This window comes from Halyomorpha halys, unplaced genomic scaffold, assembly GCF_000696795.3.
Source record: "Halyomorpha halys isolate HHAL.00 unplaced genomic scaffold, Hhal_1.1 Scaffold996.1, whole genome shotgun sequence".
Lineage (NCBI taxonomy): Eukaryota > Metazoa > Arthropoda > Insecta > Hemiptera > Pentatomidae > Halyomorpha > Halyomorpha halys.
In genome coordinates, this window is record NW_027109983.1 from 192,649 (window position 1) to 217,655 (window position 25,007).

Consider the following 25,007-nt stretch of genomic DNA (forward strand, 5'->3'; position numbering starts at 1 on the left):
TATATATATATGCCAGCAAAACTATACTCATCCCGGATGAAAATTCTAAAATTGAGTCAAAACGTTGGCATCTAATAAATAACTATAACTATTCGTGATTTCTGAAAGCTCCTCGAACCATCTTATTCTAAATTTTGCCTATATATAAGTCTCAGGAACGAAGACAGACTTAGATGTATAGAACAGTAAAAAGTTAAAAAAAAAACATTTGTCCTTTTTAAATGTTATACAATGAAATCCAATGGATAGGCACTATTTGGAAAAGAGAAATACCACTGTATGTCCATTCTAAAAAAAGTCTCAAAAACTCGTTATAAACGGGAATGGTTGATTAGAAGAATTAAATGTAATATGGCTTTATACTGCTAGGGCAACATTTACAAACTGAAACAAATTTCAGTCTAAAAACAATTCAAATAGCATCTTTAGCATCATTAAATTAAATTAAATTGAATCTTCACCGCTATAACGCATGAAGAGTCAGGGGTTAAGTACTTTCTAAGGAAGAACTGTTACTATACCAGCGGTTGTGCAAGGAGGTGATTTGGTCGGAATCACACTCAACCGTCGCATTTTAACCCAAATTCATGAGGCTGAGTGAACCAGAGGGCACCAGAACCCACAGAGCTGACTTACAGCTACAGTGGAACAGAAAACAGTTATCTTTCACCACTGGATTCGAACTCGGGACCATGGAGCTGGTAGCAGAATGCCTCCTACTTTTGGGATCATACAATTTTTTTTTTATTTCAGAGTTTTGTTGAGGAAGGATATTTGTTGTATTAAAAACGTTCATAAGTGAAAAAATTAATCTGCGGTTCAGTTAAAATTGGCACTACTTTACATTAACAAATATACAATTTAGTAACAAAGGATTTTTGAGACAATAAACTTTCCCACACTTCACTTAAACGCTGTAGCTTTAGTGGATTTAAGATTTTATTTCAGTCCCTTCGGAAATATAAACCTTACATTTTTAAAAAATTGAAAAAATTTAAATTTGAAGAAGTTATAAAAAATCATTTAGAAGGAATGGTGTTTATCCAGGTTGATTATTAAGTATCTAGACAAGACTCAAAGAGGAGTTTATAATGACACATAGAAAAATGATGTGAAAACGTAAATTTTTACAATCTAACGTTAAACCTCAGGTTATGTTTATAATGTTTAGGTGTGGAAATAAATTAAATGTGCAGTAAATTAAAGTTTTGAGCTAAAACACCACCTTTAAAATCATATATTTTTTTATATATCAACGAAACCATAAATTTACTAAAATTGGAAGAGTAGATGTAAATGGTTTTTTTTTTTCCCAATTTTAGCCAATTTTCAAATATTTCTCGATTTAACTTAAGTCTCCTCTGCCAGTTTCAAATAAATGTTTCAAAAGTTGTGTAGGATCATCGCTAAATCGGGGTTTTAGTATTTAAATAGTTTTAATGATTAACAATAGAGCATAATGATATACATTTTTTTTTTAATTATTCTTATTTACGAGAATGTAATAATAGGTTTTTTTCAGTTATACAGTATAGAATAAAATTTCATAACTGCTCATAAAACGAAAAATAGTTTGTTTTTTTTAATTAATTTTTTTTCAATAAAACAAAAAAATACATAAGTGGTTTGCATTTGGTGTGTTTTAAATTGTTACATCTTATTTTTATTAGTAGCTTGTAAATTAAATTAAATTAGTATTTGTAAATGTTCAAAAGAAACTAAATCATTTACTGTTTTTATTTCTAGAAGCAATGAGGAATAAACACACCAAATATAAAAAAAAAAAAAAAAAAATTAAAAATGGTCAAGCAACCATCTTAGTTTATATTGGACAATTTGCTATGAACTGACAATTTGCCATTACCTATTGATTATGAAATGATATCAAAGAACTGATGATTTCAAGATCATCCGAATAGTTTGTGAGAAAAATGTATTCATTTCTAAAGGAAAAATAAGGAATTTCTCTTCCTGGCAAATACACAAAGAATGTTAGGTTATACTATGGGCTCAGTAGTTGAACGTGGGGTGAATATGCCGTGATAAATCCAATCACATGCATGGAAGGGTTTTTCATTTTTATGAATATATCTCAGGGAGTTTCGTAGGTGGGCGGTTTCTATCTGCTCATATAAATTGTAAATTTAAACTTAAGCTGTTTTTACTGTCAGATAGAGCAGCTATATTTCTAGGGAAAAAAGATATAGAGATAAGAGGAATTAAAGAATGAGCTTAAACTTTGTAATTTAATTCTTATGACTCAAATCTATTTTTATATATAAAAACTTTTGTCCACAATAAGCTTTTAAATTACTGGACTAGTTACCGTTACCTGCTGTTTTTTTTTCAAAATGTTCTATTTTACCATAGGAAGGTTAATGAAGATAAGGTAAAGATAATGATATCCCCGAATTCTCAAAAATAATGTTATGTTCAAAATTAAGCATTTTTGATTTGTAGCTCAGAAAGTACATGTTTTTTCCCCACAGTTATTGTAAACCAAATATCCATCTCTTTCCAAGGAATAAGAAAAAATATCACTGATTCCATCTTTATTATATTTACAAAAAATTTCAAAAACATTATGTGGTTTGTGGCAATGTAGGTCAGCATTTTTTTTTTAAAGAGCAAATCATTTCAGTATCGTCTCAAACTGGTAAATGCCGTTTTACAAGGAAATTGAAAATTGGAAATTTTTCACTTTTATTTATTCGAAGATTTTTTTTTTTATTGTTCATATACTCGTTCATAACTCCTCTGCATTTTGTCTCATTACATCATTACAGCGATAAAATCGTTATAGAGTTGAATGTCTGCCCTTTTAATCCACACCAACAAAAGTTAGATTTATGTTCTCATAAGGGCCAAATATTGGTTTCAAATTAAGAAAACATTTTTAAACGTTATATCTTATTTGTTTAATTAGATCCAGTTTGCACCCTTTGCTGCAGTTCATATAAAACCTAAACTGAAGCCAAGTCATGTTGAAGTTATTTCCATTTTTTAAAGTTTTCAAAAGTGATGCGGCGAGAAGGATACGCTGGGATCTTATGAGTTCTGCTCCACCCTTCACACGTGAGGGATAGACGGCTCAGGGATCCTCAGGTCGATTGTGTAAATACTAGGGGTATTCATGATGTTGTGTTAAATGTTAAATGTTTTACCATGTTAAATGTTATAACTATAAGATTGTGAGCAGCCCTATTTGAAGTCATGTTAAACGTTAAATGCATAAGAGCCCCTAGCGGATTTTCTCAGCAACTTGTTGTAGCCTTTATGTTTATAACCTTCCTTCCAGAGCCTCATGTTATTGTTTACTTCAGTTTTGATTTAAGTAATTACAACATGCCTAGAGTGAGTGAAAAGTGGAATTTGTGTGAAAGTTTAGCTTATGAAATGAAATGAAAAAAAACTTTATTCTGGGACATATGTCCCCTAAGAATAATTACATGGTTCATATAGTGAGATTTTTATCTAGCGAGCGTTTACAAATTTTCAGATAGTAGAATGAAATTGCATTGTTTTTTTTTCTCAAATGTATCATTAAAATTATCCATTCTGGTTTAATAACAGGGATATGAATATCACAAACACACGAAAGAACTGAGCTGTCACAACAACAAAAATGGCGCCGATCTCAACTGGTCTATTGTGTGACGTCATTCTCCATTTAACAGACCAAGTAACAGACTCTCAGCCATGTTAAATGTTATTTCGTTTTACCACGGTAAAAGAAGGCAATTTTTTTTATTTAACATGAGTTTTTCCATTTAACACGCTTTAACATGTCAAACCAAAGATCATGAATACCCCTGTTGTATATAGGAGGGTAAAAATGAATAGAGATTCTTTTATTTTTATCGTTATTTTATTTTATTTATTTATTTTTTCATGCACATAGTTTGATTATGTTCATTTTCTTTATCCTTTTGTTTGTATATATTTTAAGAGAGAATTTATGTACTTTTTTTTCATTTATTTTTCATTCTTATTTTATTGTATATTAGTAAGAATGTACTCATTCATCACTATTACCTATTGCCCACAACGGTGTGGCAGATTGTAATATCTACCAATAAATAAAGTTCGATTAAAAAAAAATAAATAAATAAAAAAGTTTTCAAAAATTAAAATTCAAATTCAAGGGTTTCTTGAGGTGCTGAAAACGGATATCAACTTTGTTTCACTCTTGAAAAATCTCTTATCATAAAAAAATCTTTAATATGTCAGTCATGATTTTTTCTGTAGGATAATATTGAACCACAGTGAGGATTGCGATTCAAAAACTATTAATATTTAATATATTGTATATATGACAATACCACAGATAATTAAATTTTATAAACAAATAAGCGAAGTTAGCTGTAAGAATTTTTCACACTTGAGATATCTGTCGGTCTGACCAACAGTTTAAATTTAATTTTCGTTCATTATCGCATGTATTAGTTTAATAATGAATTTAATTGTTACTAAACCATAATAATAAAGGTACATTTAGGTAAATGTTTAATTTTAACTTGATACAATAGTTTACAACAAACTATCAATTGTGTTTATTAAGTTCATGTACATCGTTAAATATAGCAATTACGAAGCATTGCCATAGTTTTACATAAATAGTACTTTTGAAATGAACAATTATTGTTCTCATCTGAATTGAAAAGTTAAAGTTTATGCATTGAAATCCGAATTTGAAAATTCCAAGTTTTAAGTTTAAATTAATTAACACTTCAAGTATTTTAACGCTATGAATTATTAAAACAATCGTGTCCATCGTTCCGACCGCTTGGTAGAAAACTTCTTTTGTCTGTAGAAAAGTTCGTTCTACAAACAGTACAACTATATATAAAACTTTTCGAGTTAATTATTAATTTAGAACATATCCTGAATCCTCTTTTCCTGAGAAACTGAAAGGGTAGGGCTTTGATTAAGAAGCTTAACCCTAGGCTAAAAGAGAAAATTCTGAATGGACGCTTTAGGAGTTTTAGAAACTAATGTGTCCCCATGCTTTTACGTTCGAAACTATACATGTAATTAGAAACAAACTTTTTTGTGAAATAGTGTTCTATAATGGATATGAAATAATTTTTCAAGAATTTGTCACTTTATTTCGCTATTAGAAAAAGATGATTTTTTTTTTTCCTGAAATCAAAAATAATCATAGCTTAAATCATAAAAAATTAAAAAAAAAAAAAGTTGGTTTCATATTGAATATTGAAGTTTATTTGATAACTTACATTGTCACCAATTTATTGGTGGTAAGATAAAAATGGAAACAGTACTGTATCACTAATCACGCTTGAGGCACACACAATCACTTTTTCCTGATTATTATGAATGATTAAGATTTTTATATTCATAATTAAGAGTGGACCGGTGTAAGTACTCTATTGAATCTAAATAAATATTTGGTTCATTAACATGGCAGAATTTAATTTTTATTTTACATTATTTTAGATGACTCATTGCTGTTTATTCAATAAACTTATTATTTTAGTTTTTAGGAGGCATAAAATAGGGGGACAGTTTTATCAGTGAAAAAGCCAAGTGACACCATTTATTGACTCGAGAACTAACCAGCCACGGCGCCCCCTATAGTGGACTATTGTCCTCGTGAGTCTCATCCCCAACTAGTTCGAACCTGCTCACTCTGCGAGAATGACTCTCACTCAGTTACTAGCACTAGGCAAGGAAAGATGACAGGCTAGAAGCAGCTCAAAGTGTGGCAGACAGAAGCATAAATGCGTCAGTCACCCACATACCATAGCAGCAAAAGTGAACCATCTCAATATTAGGATAAGAGCCCAAGAGGAGAAAAAAGGCAGTTATCTCACCCCAACTTTTGATTACTTTAATGAAAACTAGGTATAATTAATAGTCTAAATTGTTGAGTCTGCCAATTATAGGTAGGAAGAATAAAAAATGGCGGCTGTTTTAAAGCGATAAATAAAAAAAATGTTTCCTTCGGAGCTCTATATCTTAAAAAGTAGGAACAATACAAGAAAACCTAAGAGAACGTCCTTTAAAGAGCTCTAATAGAGTTATTTAAGTTAAATAGTTTTCGAGATATAGCTTTTTAAAAAGCAACATTTCATACAAATGTTGTATGAAACGTACTGAAAGATCAGTAGTTAGTGAATTTATTTTGAAAAATTTCTATCTCAAAAACCATGTACAGTGTACTCTAGAGGTATACTGTTTTAAAAATCCAACATTTTATACGAACAACTAGAAATTAACATTTTGTGAGTTTATTTTGTCAAATATCATAAAAAGTACTACTCCTACAAAGATAAACATAATAAACTATTTTGTATTAAATGTAACTAGCTTTAATTTGAGCGCTGGCATACATCTGTACGTCCAATGGTTTCCGAAATGAAGTTTTTCATAAATCAAACTTATTGTTCGAACAACTATAAATCAATTTATTTTGGCAAATATCATGAACACTACTATTCCTACGAAGGCAAAGGTCATAAACTTCTTTATAGTCCATTAAACTAGCTTTAATTTGAGTGTTAATAGACATCTGTACGTCACATAGTTCCTGAGATATAGATTTCTCAAAATTGATTAACTAACTACTAATCTTTCAATAGATTTTTAAGAAATTTTGCTTTTAAAAAAGCTATATCTCGAGAACTATTGGACGTAAATAGCTCTTTAAGGGCTGATATTTCAGCAAATTTACTCTTCTTTAAATAATGTTGTCTAAGATTTTCTAGTGTTGTAATTATTTTTTAAGATATAGAGTTCGGAATGAAAAATTAATGTTTTTTTAAGATTTTGAAACAGCCACCATTTTTTATTCCCCCTACCTATACTTGGCAGACTCATAAATTTTAACTATTAAAGTAATCAAAAATTGGGGGTAATCGAAAAGGTGGGGTGGGAGCTTTTTTTTCTTTCCTGGCTCTTGTACTATATGGGATTAAGCTGCTCACATGAAAGCGCATTTCCTCATTGTTCAACTCTCTCATTATGCGTCAGAATTTTGTCCCTCATTAATATCATCAAGTATTATTAATTAAATTACATTCTCCATTACCAAAATTTAATTTAACAACTAACCACTACTATATTCAATTTTGGCCTAACCCCATGTAAGAAGTTTATATTACTTGAAAATTACTCATCAAAAGTAACTTTGTGATCTGCCACAGACTTGAGCAATGAGTAATACTGGTAATTTTACTCTTTCAAAGAAAAAATAATAATAAATAAGATAAAATAAATAAAAATTATATAAACAAAAATAAATTTAATAAAATATAAACATAAAAATAAATAAACTAAATTCCTCATCACTCTTACCAGCAATAGCAATATACCAATTAATGTCTGATAATTGACTGAGGCTATCTGTATTAAACAATTTTTTTTTATTAAATCCTTTTAGTAGTAAGTTTTTAGTTTTAACATAAAGAAAAAGAATTAAACTAAAAAAAAGAAAACGTAGCCAGTTGGCTTGTCGAAAGTTCACATATAAACTAGTCAGTTGACAAAACAACGACTTGTGAGTGTCCCACTTAGCAGAGTATGACTGCATTCTGAACTGACAAGTTGATATAATACAAAAAATATTTTCAGTGGACCTTAATTGCAAAATTGCTTTGATAACTGGAGGCGGCTGTGGTATTGGTTTTGCTACTGCAAATGAACTGTTGTGTCAAGATGTCCATGTAAGTTTCTTGGTTTAAAACTTGCAGTTTTTTTTTTAGCTAAGTTGTAATATTGGTGAGAACTAACAGTTTTTGATGATATCAAGGTAGCTAAGTTTCACAATGTATGTTCATTGTAGTCACTTACGAACTTATCGATAATAAATATTGATAGTAGAGGCTAAGATCGTGGAGTATGTTGGACAGTACTGGAAGCTGATTGTACCAGCCTGTCAGTTCTAATTTTATGACAGACTTGTGTAAATTTCAACCTCCACACTATAGTCGAATATATTGGTAACTAACACTCCTTGCTCAGTTTTGAATAATAACTAAAAACCGAAACCATTAAAAACCTAATGAAAACCATTATAATGATCATACTAACGATTATATAATGTTACAGTCATAATAAACTTTTTTTTTTAATTTCTATTTTTTGACTTGGACAATAATAGATATTCTGCACGATGTGACTAATTTTTCTCACCTTTTTTGTGTGAGTTTTAATATTTGGGTCACTTTAAATAAAAGATTGTTAGTATCTAGTTTAAATATGAAGCGTCGTGTAACCAAGTGATCCAAGGGCCAACAAAATTATTTTAAAATTCACATATCATTGAGTGGGAATGAATAGGCTTACAGACAGCACCTTTTTTTGTGTTTCAAATGAACAGACAAGCATATAGAACTGACAAGTATGTTAATTTTAACTGATCATTTGACTTGTTTCCTATTGTGACGTTTAGCGTACATTGCTGAAGCTCTACTAATGGAAAATAAGAGATTTTGAGGACTCTTATATGTTTTATTATGTAGATCAGGGAACAAGAAGGTAAAGAAGATATGATAAGATTTAATTCATCGTTTTTAAATGCTGATTTGAAAATTATCGATATACTATTCATTAATGATCGAACTCCTACGAATAATAATGAAATCTTAAGACTAAGAGGAAATTTAAAATAATTACTATGATAAAAAAAAATAACCCGAGATGTGTTAATCCATATGCAAAGCAAAAATACTCTGAGCTAACTGAAGAACGATGTGAGACTGATTATTAAAAATAAAACTGAATTTTTTTTATTATAAGTCTACATTAACCTATAGAGGCCTTATATTAACTATATTCTAGATACGCAGACATGGGTGATAGAGATATTAGAAAAATATCGAGATTTTTATCCAATAGTTATTTCTCAATAAACCATAATACCAGTATAACAATTTAGCTATCCAAAACCGGAATTAAATAAAAATAGATTTATAGAAGGACGGTAGGGATAGAATATTAATATCAGTGTTATAGAAATATTGTTATTTTGTTTTCGATATTAGATAATATTTTCGATATTTGGTTTCTAATAACAAGATATAGATATTTTGTTCTCGATATACTCGTTTATACATTTTCAAAGTAATTTTTTTTTTCTGACCTCCTTTATTGAAAATATATAGATTACAATATTGATATATACATGTATATAAATATATATATAAAATGGTGCCCTTCCTTTGCCATATGGCATTATAAGGGGTTGGGCTAGGTCCGCTGAAGGGGGGGGAGTTACAATTTTGGCTCAGGAGCCGCTGGCCGGGGGGTACAAGAACGGAGAGGGCCGCTCCACTTCAAAGTAATTACTTATTTTATCGAGATAAATAGGATGTTCATGAATATTGCTACGGCGGGTAGGGGTTCAAAAGGAACCTTTACTAGCCCAACCGTGTAGATTATTGAAAATAAAATAAATGAATAGCCGAATTTTGTTATTGTTGTATTTGAAACAATTGAACATTAAAAACTTTAGAACAAAATAATGAAAAATTTAAACTAGAACAATAAAAAAAAAAGAACTTCTAAAAATATAAAAATTAAAAAACAAAAAAAATGATAATGAGATAAGGGCGTTCTGACACAGCATATGTACACATGATACTGGTATTACTTATACCTCTGTAGCCTAAACAAAACCTGGTAATACGCAATGCTTACAATCATAATAGATCTATTTATTTATTATTTGGAACCAATTATTAAACATATGTTGGCCGCAAGAGATATATTACAAAATGTTCCGTAAATCCTGAGGAATATTTTCAGGATTGATAGTAGACTTTAGAATTAACAATTATTTTCATAGCCATTTTCATGGTCTGATTTTCAGCAAAATAGGAGAAAATTGATATTTCGTGTTTTTTTTAACGTCATGTTTTCGCTACATAGACAGCAAAAACTCAGTAAAACAATTCAAGGTAATTAAGTTCTAATTGCATCGTGGTATTATAATTAAATTATCATAAGGGCCGCCCGTAGCTCAGTGGTTAAGACAGTCTTACCAATTTGAAGCCTATTGGCGGTGTCGGTTCGAATCCGGCCTGGGTTGTTGACTTTTTTCATTGAGTGGTGGTCCCACAAAATGAAAAAAAATTGACCCCTAACCATGGTTAGGCAGGACTCCAATGGGAGTCTTACCAAAAAAAAGTTATCATACGACCCTCAACTGTTAAATATATATTGATAAATAGAATTATTACTCACGCTTGGTATCGAAGCCGGTAACGAAGTTGGGGCAGGGTGCGAGTGCTATTTCTCCAGAGGGAGTTGTGTTCCAGCAGGACCATCCGTCGAAGGTTGCCGCACAGTAAGGCCTCAGCCCGGTTCGGTCTAGGAAAGAAAAAATATATAATGAGATATCATCGTAATAGTAAAATCATAGAAAATAAAGTGATAAATAAAAGTGTACGCCATAATATAAAATTAAACAAGTAGTGGACTAAACCCACTCTCGATACCTACAAAAAAGAACTCACCAACTAGGATTGTCTCACACTGCTTAAATTGTTTTTTTTATTTCAAGTTAAATTATGAATTAACCATAATCTTTTAAAAATTCGTTATTAAAGAAAAATAAAAGGTATCTTGGAAGACTAAAATAGCAAATCATTTTTTTTTAAACTACTGATAGTGGTATTTTTATTAAAAACTCTGACATTTTTCATTAATTATAAAAGTAACAACTCATTAGAAATAGGGAAGAAAATTAATCATAATAATGAAGCATTAAATCACTATCATATTAGTAAGAAACTAAAAAATTGAAGTTTCGCCGATTGAGGAATGATCGGAAAAGCGAAAAACAAGAACACATCAATGCAATGTAGATATTACCACATTTCATATATATAAAAGAGTCAAATAGCTAAGTAGAAACAAAAGTAATCTGAAAAAAATAAAATTTGTGAAAAATAGAAAACTAGCTTACATTACCAGCGTATATATAAAAAAAATGAGGTGCATATTTTGGACATGTAGGAGTATATATTAATTCAAAAAATGAAGGAATTCCATCTTATCAATGCATTGTAAGTGTATACATTTAAATTCATTTTTTGCCTTTGTAGACTGCAGTAGGCCTACTGATATATTTAAGGCAATCTATAAAAATAGTTGTTTTGGAATAAAATGTCATTATTTTTAAATGCTGACTAAATAACCTAACATAATGGATGATATTTTTTTTTTAAGAAATCGAGTAAATAATGATGATGAATAATAGAAACTAATGACTTTAAATAGTGATGCATTTTTGTAATTATTTTATTCATCATCATAAAATAAATTCGTAATCATAAACAGTTCATATAGATCTTTTGAAAAAAAAAGAATATATTTCTCCATATTTTTTTTATCACTAACTGCTTCTTTCATATTTTTCTATTTTTTATTTTTAATTAAATATTTGTTTAATAGAGCTTTGTGAGTTATTAATTAAAATAATGTCCGCAGAATAGCAAAATTAATACAAGGTACTTCAAAACGAAATCATAAATACAGCCTATGAATGAAAACTCATCCAGATTAATACTTCCATAGAATTTCTCTCTGAATGTTAATGCTAAAGCTGGTAAATAGGTTCATGTTTAGCAGTGAGAATAGAACCGATCATAATATAGGAGCACATTTTCAAAGGGGCGAAATATTTAATTCAATATAAAACATAAATATAAATATATTTAACTGAGCAAAAAGGTCGGAAAAGCAGATTAAATTTTAAAAAAATATTCTAAATACTTAAAAAAATTAGATTAAAAGCAAATAAAGATACAATAGATGACCTCTTTAACAGTTTAAACAATTATATTAAAAAGATAAAATTAACGCAAGAACCATAAAACAATAAATCAATAAAATATTTAGACATGAATTTTGAAATGAGCAAAGGGAAAAATTAAATTCACAATATTACACAGAATCTTCTAGAGATTTAAAATAAGGTAAACAAATATTTCCAAATAAGTTAAAATATAAATTTTGCCCGAAATAAGAATTAAACAACATATTAGTTTATAATAGTAATGTATATTTCTTGTGTGTAATAACTATAATATTAATAATATTGTAAATTAAACAAAAATTCAAATAATGGTTCCATGGAGTATATATGAAACTATAGAATTTCAATAAGATGACAAGGATGCATAAGTGAAAACAAATTTTGAAATTAGAGAAGGATAAAAAGGCCGAAGTTATACTACAATGTTAAAAATATATTAATAGATTCTGTTTGTATTTGTATAGTATGTTTGTCTAATACTATAATATCAACATGTTTATTTGTAATATTGAGGAATATGGTTTATATAAAATGTTAAAAAAGAATTGTATAATTTTTTGAAACTGCTCTTTGGAACCGCTTCGTGTTGCTTATCATATTCTTGACCCAACAATTATGGTAAGAATTGGCAAGCGATGGTAAGATATTCACTTACATTTTTACGCAAGGTATGTATTATGCAAATTTATTTAGAAGATAAAGTGCTAAATTTTCATAGTGAATATAATGTGAATGCAGGTAATTATTTTCTGTTTCACTGAACCCGAGTCAGCTCTATGTTTTTGGGAGCCCTTCAGGGTTCACTCAGCCTCATAAATTGAGTACCCTGGGTAAAAATCTGGCGAACGAGCATGATTTTGGCCAAGCCACCTAGCACAACAGTTGGTCTAGTAACAGCACTTCCTATCAAAGTACCAAAGTATTGAACACCTAAAACTTCATGGGTTGTAATGTGTGTGTATATATAAAATAAACGTATACTTATCCTCTTATCGTATTGTTTGTTGCTTTGATAATTTTTGTATTTTGAATTAATTCTATTGAAAACTCTTAACATTAACTAAAGCAGTAACGACTGTTCTTTAACTTTGATAGCTATTTTCCTTACTGGCTGCCAAAATATTTAGAGTAGGTTAACTGTCACTGTGTAAATCTGATACTGCCGCATTGTAGTAACAGAACTACCTGAACAGACAACTATTATCATATAGAGCCTGAAGACAACATATGAGTATTAATAAATCAGTAGTTATTTGTAGTGTCTGCATCTTACTTCCTTAGGCTTTTGAAATATTCATTAACATTCATTTGAAAGCACCCTAATTTCCTCGAATAGCCTAAGTATCCCGCTGTCTTCCGTCCTTAGTGACGGGTATTCATGATTAACTTGTGATTTACTCTTTGTAAAAATATCTTTATCAAAACAAATCTACCTTCTTTTTTTTAAATTAATTTAGATTGATATGATTAGGTGAGAATAACAATCTAAGGTCAGAAAAGATTCGTTTTTGTTTAAACATTTAATATTTTATAAATATACTCAAATGTATTTATTTTTACATATGCCATTTGAGTACACATCTTGAACGGGTAGTATGTATTTGTGTTTAAATCATGAGTTTCATAAATTTATTTTTAATCCGTGTAAGAATAATTGTTTTCTAACGTGTATTTTTCGACAACTTATTACTCTTGTTCTGTATTGAGAATTCGATTACACTTGGCTGTATTTATTAGTAACTAGTTTCCAATCCACTTATGTATACTTCCTTAAATTATTATTAATATATATATCTTATATATTTAAAAAAAATAAATAAACCAATTTTTTTTACATATTTTATTATTTTCCTTGTATATTTATTTTAATGTCAATTCCTACAATGTTTGAATCATGGTTAAACATAGGTTAACAATAAATAGTTTTTTCTACTATTTTGTTACCTTATTGACCGCCACTCAGACTATCATCCTATAATTTGAATATAATGATATATTGATATTTTTGGTAAAAGAACAATAAAATCTATTTTATTTAAAAAGTTTTAATGCACTATAGGAATGGGCTTTTATATTTATTAATTTTTTTCCTATGTCATTGGAGAATAAGTTTTTATTTAAAGTCATAAATTATGTTCTTTTATTTATTTTTTTAACCGTTCAATGTTCATAGTTTGTATAAGAATTCCTAGATAAAGATTGTATCAGAAGAGGCTTAGACGATACCGTGAAGTCCCCTGCTCTTATTTAAGTTTCTGAAGAAAAAGTTAAGTTTCACTGAAGTTTAGATAAGTGATAGATTGCTTTGAGAGAAGATGTACATTTTTTCCCTTAACATTTATCTTTCAAAGTAAATTATATTTCTAGTTGCATTTTCCTACAGAACATTTATTTATTTTTTTGTTTGTGGGCCTGTAAAACTGTGTGCTTTCAACCAATTTTTATTTTTTATATGAATCATCAATTTACCGTCTAGAGATTCTATTGATGATTTCGTATCTAATATTTAGTTTTGTGTTCTATTATTTTAGAGAGTCCCCTGCATTTTTAAGTTTTAAATTTAGTAGGTTTTAAGCAAATTATCCTATTATTTTTACTTCTCAGTTTGGAACCTAGTGATTCATTTTTAAAAATTTTAATTCTCATTAAAAAAAAATATATCTCACATAGTAAATTGGTAATGGGAAACATCTAATCTATATTTATTAAATAAATCAAAAATTCGTATCAATTTCTGTCTCAACACTTTATTTTTCACCAGTCCAACGTTTCGGCCATTCTAGCCATCTTCAAGGACATCTTCAATACAATTTCTTCCTCACATTATTTTAAAGTTTTTTTTCCAGGTTATATGGTAGTGTATTAATTGTTGATAATCTTATAGAGGAAAATTAAATGTTAATGATTTTAAATTTTAAATAAATAGGTTTTTCACTTATAATAAAGAAAATGGCCTGGGCAGAATAGCCTGCAAAAGAAACTTTAAATTAATGTGAGGAAGAAATTGTATTGAAGATGACTAGAATGGCCGAAACGTTGGACTGGTGAAAAATAAAGTGTTGAGACAGAAATGGATACGAATTTTTGATTTATTTAATAAATAATTACCTTGTCTCAAGAATTTGAAATAATATAATTAATCTAATCTATATTTTAATGTGGTATTTACTGATTAATATGAGACTACTATCTTCTCACAGCACACCCGTCAGCAAAAATAGACACATAAAAAAAACTTGTTTATTTATGACGACGTTTCTACTTGAATTTCATGTCTTCATCATGGACTCAAATGAGGACTTCTAGACTCAGGAACTCACTTTTAACAGAATATTCGTGTGATGATTTGATAAATGAAATTCTGGACGAAACTCATGTTTACAAATAAATAAGTTTGTGTTTTTTTGGTGACCGCATCCCAACCATGTTCTCCTCCAATCTGTATTTTATTATTAAACTCTTTATGGGGAGAAAGGCATTGAAAATTAATCCGTCATATATCCCAAATGGTCTAGATAAGCCACTGTCTTCCAAACTAGATCCTCCTAATGCCTTTTTGATGCGTGTTTATGATCAAATTGTGATTTACTTTTTGTAAAAAATATCTCAAGAAAACAAAAATCAATATATTTTTTAAAACTAATTTAGATTAGTTATTAGTTATTTAGAAGTGGTTGTGAATTTAGGAAAATAAGAAAAATAGTGAAACCTAAATGTAGTAATTGCTATTTTAATTTAAATGCTATTTTCTTTTTTTTTTTTATATGTTGAAAAAATTACATTCGCTTGCGGCAATCCTGGCATATCCTTAGGACACCCCAGACCTACCCAGGGACCTATTTGGGAACCTCTGCTTTTGAGGTATACAAAGACGCGATTGAGAGTCAACATCTTGATTCAACCTGGAAAAAATCTCATTCAGAACAAAATAGGTTGCAAAGTTGGTTCTGGAAATGGGCCGAGAATGACTGTTATGATATTTTTTTTTCTATTGAAGAACTAATCAATAGGGGGGAAAAACAGCTCTAGGTAAAGATAGATACATTCAGGATCAGATTGTCACTTCTTGTGAGAATGACCTCTATACTTTTGTAATATAAACTCTATATAGCTATGTTGTCTTCCGGCTCTATATGATAATAGTTGTCTGTTAAGGTAGTTCTGTCACTACAATGCGGCAGTATCAGGTTTACACAGTGACAGTAAACCTACCCTAAATCTTTTGTCAGTCAGTAAGCAAAATCACTATCAAAGTTAAAGAACAGTCGTTACTGCTTTAATTAATGTTAACAGTTTTCAATAGAATTCAAAATACAAAAATAATCAAAGTAACAAACAATACGATAAGAGGATAAGTATACGTTCATTTTTTTATATCATATGGAGATGCAGGAAACACTTTATTTTTATTATATAAAGAAGAAAAATAAAAGGATACAATATGAATATTCAAGGTATACTTATCATATTGAAGATTATTCCTCAAACGTAATAACATTTACTTTTGCCAGTCGGTAAGTGCTTGTGGCTACTGAAAGCGAGGCCTTAAAGTTTTTCTGAAAGAATTGATTATTTTTTTGGTATTTCAAGTGAGTATATAAATATGAAATCTTATAACTTACCAAGAATTTATTTTGCTCTCAGCATTATTTCTAGTTTTATTTAACATTAAGTTCGTCTAGTTAAGTCGTGGCCAACAAGTCCATCGCAAAGCCAATTTGGGTTGATCATCACTCGCTCGCAATGTCTGGGGTGAAATTCCGTGTACCATAGACTTTCTAGCGATTGTAAAGGACAAAAATATCAAGCAATAGTTTCAGACATATTTCATAATGATCAAAAGTCATTAATTATCCATGTTCTTTTAATTCCCTAGGATGTGAGTTTTTCGGCCCTATAAATAATTATTTTTGTTGTTTTTTACGTAGGTAAATAAGCAGTGTATCCGTATTTCAGTATTGTTTGTAATCAGCTATTGATTGATTAGCAAAAAGTAAGTCATATTATTCAGGATACATTTCCTGGCCCAAAAAAAAACAAACGCGAAATATTGAAATCAAATTATCAGCCATACTGTGCAGTTTTATAACAATTTTTTCCATATTTACGAACAAATACAGCCTATAAATTGCATTTTAAGTTAGTAAAAATCTATCTTGGAAAAGTGTCAGAAAACTGAATTATTTAGGTAACGCATGTACGGAAAGCTGCTATCAAAAGTTGGATCTTGAATTTTATATTCTTCATGAGTCAATATCTCGAAAACTTAATAAGTGATTTAAAAAATAAAATATAATTTTGAACATAAATATTATTTATCTACCCATTCTTCGCTGGTATGCACCTGATACTGAGTATGCACAGTGTATAAACATAGAATGCATTCCACACCTTTAGACTACGCCTATGATAAGTCGATTGCCACATACTTATAATCTTATAAAAGTAGATCTAATATACAGAAAAGTTGGCTACCCCTGGTCTAGTCAATTAATAAAATCTAAAATTTTAATTAACAATAACCTTTCTAAATGTACTATTTATGTATTTTTCTATTAGTTGAATAATGCTACAACAGCCCCTGGTTCGGTAGATAGAAATCAGTTGTTTGCAATCATCCAACCTTGTCGAATTCAAAGCAGTTTCTCTGAGTTTACGTTTTATTTACATTTCATCAAGGGAACGCTGGAACTTTACGACTTAATGAAGGATTGAGTAACAGTTTCGTTTCAGATCCCAAAGTTCCTCATTTCCTTGTGTCAGCTGCTGTTCAAAGAATCTTTTAGGTTCTATTTCTCTTAATTAGGTAATTAATTAATTATGGAATAAGAGGAGGATAAGATTGTAGGGATAGTTCTTCAAAACCTTAGAAATGAATAATTAATAGGTAATGAGTTTCAGTAATGAGTTTCAATTTATAAAAACTTCAGTGATACTAGGTCAACAAATATTCGAATGTGCCGAGGCCCCGGGAAAATGAATCTTGATATTCCCTCTCTGAGACTGGTCTTCACTGGAAGACTTCAGCAAAAAAAAAAATAAATAACCTTCATACTTTTTAAATTGAACGACTTTGGGGGCATGACTATGACTATTTACGTAAAATAAAAATACAAACACTTAACATAAGTAAACAAATTTTAAATATAATTATTTCAATTTCTCGAGACTGGTAATTATTTATTAAATAAATCAAATTGTTTAGTCTCAAAACTTTTATTTCATCAACAGTCCAACATTTCGACCACTTCGAAATCCTCAAGGACAATCTTCAATATAAATTCTCACCTCACATCAAAATTTAAAAATTGTTTTGCTGGCAATTCTGCCCAATTATAAGTCAAACACACCCTATTTTTTTAAAATTTCATAAATAATTAAAATTTTTTGAGTTGCAGGCCTACCTTCTACGCCATAACCCCTGATGAAGACCTGAAACTCAGGTCGAAACGTCAGCGTAAAGTAAATAAATATGGTTTTATTTATTTATGTTGTTCTTTGCTGACCGCATCACCCGACAAACTTCTCCAATAATTAAAATTTTTAATTTTCAATTTATCCACAATATCACTACCATATAAACAAACTATTTATAACCTTCCACACACAGGGAGTGTGTAAAAAATATCTATGTTTGGGATTATATTACAAGTCAAACTAACAAAATAAATAACTTTGTAGAGAAACAAAGGAGCATTTTTCACAATATTCGAATTTTTATTCTAGTTTGTCACAGCCTTGCTAATGGATATCGGATTAAATTTATGTACTTTGATCTATGTTAATTATGAGAATAAATTATGACAGGTTGATGGAAGATTTTAACTATTCCTTGATTGATTAATCTCAGGGACCTGTTTTATTTTAAGCAAAGTATATCCAATATGGGCCGACCAATATTGCTCAGTGCCAAAATAATATATAGAAATGATAGACATAAATAAAATTTATTAGTAACAATTTTGATAATTAGAGCGCTAATTTATAAGCTAGAACAGTATAATAAGAATTAATCTCTAGCAATAAAACTAATAATATAACTTTAAAAATCCTAAAATGAAAATAAAGTAAAAAAAAAAAAAAAAAACTAATTTAAAGAACGTATGAAATGATTAATAATGATACGAATTTACAATAAGTGAATTAATAATAAGGAACTGAACAGTTAAAATTATATTTTTATATATAATTATATAATTGTTCTTATAATGTATATATTTTTTACAACTAAAATAAGTGCATTTATTATTTACATTTTATTAGCACTGATACACATTGCTAGAGGTAGGGTTATTTTATTGAACAGGGATCTCCAAATAAATCTTTGTATGACAGCCAATAGGTAGATAGAAAGAAATAGGAATCTACAGGGTGTTCTCCAGCATTTCGAAGAGCAAATCACTCCCTTTTGTCAGGAAAGCAACAAAAGTAAGCAGCTGGTAAAATCAGGTCTTCTAGGAATAAGGGATCGTATAAAATGTATCGTTCCGGTATTGAAAATGAGTTCTGATAATAATATTTTATTTAAATTTTACTGAAGGTATAAATTAAAGACCTCTGTTTTCCTCATTTTTTAAAAATTATAATAATAATTTTAAATTTAAATTTTTCCTAATAACAGCCCTTTCGGGGACGGTCATACATAAAAACGACGTAATAGCTATTTTTATTCGTATAGTATGGAATGTAATAAATAAAACGTGTATCGCTTATTTGCTTGAAAAGTAGGACATCATACAAAAAAATTATTTTTTTTGTTTGAGGTAATCCATAGATTGTATCGTATGGTGGAATTGATTTTTAATACCCCTAATAGCTTTGGGACGGTATGTTACACGATCTCAGCATATAATGACTGCAGTATACCATATTATCTTTGGAATACGTCCTATTCCAAATAAAATGAGAACAGTTCAAAACATTTCAAACTAAGCAGCGATATAGATCTAATAAAAAATGTGTTCTAACAAAAATATCTTTCTTGTTGTCATTATTAGTAATTTACTTGATTTTTTTTTCTTTCTGGCCTTTCTTTTTCAATTGTTAGTGAAGTCATATGTATCAGAAATGTTGGTAAATAATAAATTAAAATCGTATGACTAAAATAATTATCGAGTTATCTAATTGCTTATCAATTGAAAATTTATTTCCTCTGTGAAATGTGAAAAGAAATGTGTAGTCCAGTTTTAATGTTCTGAATTAAACATAAACTAGATTTAAATAAGGTACGCTCTCAATACTTCAAATTATAGAAAATTGATTGAGAAATTCAAAGTATTCTTCGAGACGAAAGAGCACAAAATTGAATTTAGAGAAGAACTTGGTTAAGAATGTTTGGAGATTTAGACTAGAAGAGGAAAATATGATCAAATTAGTTTGAAATTGAAATTTAAACAATGTAGTAATCGATTAAAATAAAATAATAAATATAAATTATATTGTTTTGTTTGTATGTGAGTGTATTTTCAATTGTCTATCTTTAAACTTAAAGTAAATATTTAGGGATTAGTATTTCTAGCTTGAAATATCTCAAATCAGACGACAAAAAAAAAAAATTATAAATTGTGATGGATTTTTGCCTCAGGCTATATTCGACCTAAGTTACACTACTGGCTTGGGATTATTTTCAGGCTAAAAAACAAGAAAATTATTTTTTATAAATAAAGCATTGGATAGTAAATAAATCAATTTTAAAACTTTTATTTATTATTTACTTTTTTGGTTTACTACAACTAAGTAAACTTGTAATAGTTTGAAGTGAAAAATGTACATTCTGATTGAGCTATGTGCAAACACATATTTTTTAATTCATGAAGGGTAACGGAAAAAAATACAAAAAAAAAATATTAAAATTCTTAATATAACCACTACAATAAAAGGAAAAAATCGGTTAACCTGATCTCATTAAAACTTTTTTAATCAAAGATTTGGATTAAAATTTTGAATTGAATTAACAAATATTAAAAAAAAATTAAATTTTAATTCTCTAGTGAACTAACATGAATAACGGAGTCTCTCCTCTCCAAACTTTTAATACAACAAAAGAACATTTGTTTGTACTTAATTAGGATGTACCAAACAGCTTATTTTAAAATTGTGGTGTTAAATAATTCAGACTTGGTTTGGTTACGTGTGATGAATAATAAAAATTCATATTCCAAATGTTACTCAATTCCGTGCTAATCCATGATTCATGGTCCACGACATTAAACGCTTATTTATGTAATTCAGAAGGTCACTGCAGAAACGTATAGGTACGGATATACACCATACGAACTATTAAAAGCTATTTATTCCTGAATAAATTTAATGAAATAATTAAATTCCATAACCTTTTCGGCAATATAACGTTAAGTTCAGTGCCGAACCGAGGTTGTATTTTTACTTCACTCTTTCTAAATGTAAGGAACCATAAAGGGGCTATAAGTGATGTAAAGGGTACTGTCGGATTTACATAATCCGATATTTTCGATTTTTTTTTTTTTTTGATTTGTATAAATTCAGAGTCAAGGGTCTCATTTTCTGAGGCCACCGCTATCTGCGGATACCGGAAGACCCCGAAGATGCCGCTACTGCGATGCCACCGGATATTGTCTGACCTGGCTTGCCCCTACTACCACGCTACAGCTGATGACTTGCTGTCTAGTCCCTGTGGGAGAAGCCACGTTATTCACGAAGACCCGGCAATATCCATGTTTTAGACCACTGGACCACGGAAACGACTAGAAGACGCAGAAATGACCGCGACGGCGAAAGTTCCAACACAGTTACCTATATAATAATAATTGAGACCTCTATTTAATTTATTTATTATATTTCAATATTCATAATTATTAACAAATTAACACGATCTGCTCCATCAGGGACTAATGATTGATTTAAGAAAATATGTATCAATGTTGGTCTGAAGGTGGAATGCCTAATGATTTAAACTCCCTAGTTCCACACTAATTTAGATAAAAATTAAGGACACGATCGGATACCTGGAGTGATACACGGACAGGACGATATATTTTTATGCGATATATTTTCACAAATTCAGCATTATCATATATTTTATTTAAGTTATCTTTGCATGGCCTAGATCCTAGAGATTCCTTATTTGCAATCTTTGAGCCTGGTACGTTCTTTACGACCGGAAGCTCTATATTGCATGTTTTAGAGTTCTATTAAATAAATTGTATGACATTTTTTAGAACCATTTAAAGCGAACACATGTGGAAAAACACAAGTAAAACTTATTACTGAACAAAATTTAATCCCTGAAGGTGCATGTAAAGCAGAGAGAATGGTTCGATGCTCACGATCCTGTGGTGATGGCCGACGATCGCCGTCTCATGCGTAGTCCGTGATGATTCCGGTACAAGGATGCCACCGTCTTTTAGTTATCTCTTGCTCACCAATTCTTTGCTTCGTCCAGTCTGGACGGTTTATTGTGATGACACTTTAACCGTTCTAGGTTGTTCTACCAACAACGCTGGCCAGCATAAGAAATGTAATTAGTATTCGAACGGGTGGTCAGGCTATCGAGATAAATGACATGTGCCTGTGGCGTCAGTTGCAACGTGTGATTCACTGTGTTCCGTAACTTACATTGGGGGAGGCATAAAAAATTTGACATAACTCGGATGTAAAATCGACATACCGCCCATCCAAAAATTTTGCTCAGCCAGATATACCAATAAGAACATAGCCTGCCGTGAAGAAATAAAAAAAAGAAGCTTAACCTGCGTTCGGCATTCAGAATATACAGTAAGATATATAGAAAAGTAAATAACAAAGAAAACGTAATATACAAAATTGTGTTATAATAGACAATAAGGCATAGAAGCAACAGTAAGCATACAACAAACAGCAAACTTTAACATGTTTAAAAAACAAAACAAAGAAACATCCTATTTACATTGAATGTATGTCACTATAAATTAAATTGTGCTATGACATCATTATTAACCATAATAAATGACCATTATAAGTCTAAATTTGTTAAAATACTCACAACGTGAAACATTATTTAGTTTCATAGGTTGACGTTCTCGTTCGTGAGTGATGTAATCAGAAAAGAAACAGAATGCTTAGAGATCTTGGCCGAGGTGTACGAACTTCTATCCCAAGCTCGTCGGCTATGTATTAATGTAACCGGTAGACCATTGGCACAGCGAAGGCGAGTACTGTGGGTACCATGGAAGTGTGGTGGGAGCTGTTGGTAGGGCAAGAGCAATCCACACAACTCTTTAGCAGAGACTGAGAGCGCGAAATATTTATCCGCTTGTTACGGCATAGGTTCCTACGGTCAGTAAAACCAAGTTTCCCCTTTCAAGTTACTCTGAGATTGTTGCATCATCTTGTAGGAGAAATGAGATGCCAGTGGGTTTAAGCCTTATTGGAGTAAGTTCCCATTACTACTTTAGTGAGTATGGTAAGAAGGAGATAAATATGACCGTCCCCGAAAGGGCTGCATTGAATTTCCATTTCGGACTGCGAGCTCAGTAGTGATAAATGTGTACTAGCTCCTGGAGTCCAGAACGTTAGGACCTAGTCTGCGCCAGCACGGATTCAATAAGACGGATGCAGTGTCCATTAGTGCTTCGGAACAAGGGTTATGAGATCTGTATGAGTTTATGTTCAACAAAGTCACCTGATTCCGAGGAATTTCATGCAGCTCTAGAACCAGACCGACTTTCTACATGAAAGACGACAGAAAATGTTTGGCGTTGCATAACGAGGAAATAAATTCCGATTGGCATCGTAAAGCTTCATGACTTGATCTCAAACAGTTCCAGCACAAACCAGATCACTTGAAAAAGTCATGGAGCTCTATCTATATCATGGACAAATGCTGTTAAGTATAATATCATCTAAATGCATGCTTCATATCTTAACAACTTTGTTAAACCGTCATGCTTGTCCTGGGAATTTTGAGAGAAGTGCTGGGCGGGACATGATGATGGCTTGAATCAATCCTTCAGGACGCCTCTGCACAACAATGAATGCCTTTATAGTTAACAAGAGGCTCTATAGTTAGCATTAGGCCAAAAACCAGATGTACAGAATCAACTAAGATGCGATAGAGCTAACTGGAAAGTAGCAGCCCAAGAAAAGAAGACTCTGGCGGCAAAAGATCTTCAAGGTATTTAGACCCAACTGAAAAAAAATTACACAAATGATTAAAATTTATTATACACCTTTACTTTACTTTATTAACACACTTTACTTGATACCACCACAGTGTGCTAATACTTTAACTTAAACTGCCTCCTACAAAATACATACGGCGGGATTCTACCTACTTAAGTGGTGAAAATAATATGAAATTCAAATAATCAACACAAGCCTGTTCCAATCCATTCCTGTTGCTGTTATTAGGATGATATTTCTGAGTGATGGTGAAATTGTGAAACGAACGAGCGATATCACTGCCGATGACAGAGGATAACGGGCTGGAGTGTCTTGTCACTCCTTTGTGTTCCAGTTCTTTGTTCCAGGTGATTGAGTGGAGGTATGAATTGTAAAACGGTTTCAGTTTGGTCACTATTATTGCATGATACAGTCATCCTGTGCTTCCAGTTATTCTCTCTGCTTCCTCAATTGGACATTCAATAACCTCGATGATAAAACATTGGATGATCCTCAACGGGACTAAATGCATTCTTCATATATTCTTACGCCATCACTGCTTGGACATCGACGAAAGGAAAAATATATGTATCCATATGTATAGCTAAGTCCCAACTTTATGCGAAGAACTTATTTACAGTTTTAAATACTGTTATTAACCTAATTCATTCCAACAAAAACATTTTAAAAAAAGTGTACATATCTTTTTATTATTTAATTAAGGAACTGTTATTTTACTTAACAGACACAACATTATCTACAACGCCTAAAATGATATAATGCTCAATTCATTATTCATAAATATAAGCTACTAGATAAATAAAAAATACAAATGGCTTAGCAACAATCTTCCAAAATGGATTAGATGTTTAGGTATTAAGGTTAAACAAAATATCTTTGGTTACGCTATGATATATCGTGTGAAAAGGTTTTCAATACGATTTTTGTATTATTTGGTAAAACGAAAAAATTCTTACTTATAAGATATTTTTTACCTGGAGAATTTTTCCGATACGCTATTAAAAGATATCTTGATTTTTTTAAAAAATGTTATTTAGATTGTTTCAGACTTACTATGTCACACACTTACGACTTATTGTTCAGAATA

General features: G+C 30.3%; 1 protein-coding gene across 1 annotated transcript in view; it reads right to left on the reverse strand.

Annotated features, from left to right (window-relative positions):
• LOC106687674 (calcitonin gene-related peptide type 1 receptor) overlaps window positions 1–25,007 on the reverse strand; it is a gene marked incomplete at its 5' end in the record, with an annotated part of 213,382 nt that overhangs the window by 135,415 nt on the left and 52,960 nt on the right. The window contains 1 exon segment of the mRNA XM_067048130.1: window positions 10,207–10,332. Within this exon segment, the coding sequence (XP_066904231.1) occupies window positions 10,207–10,332 (126 nt within the window).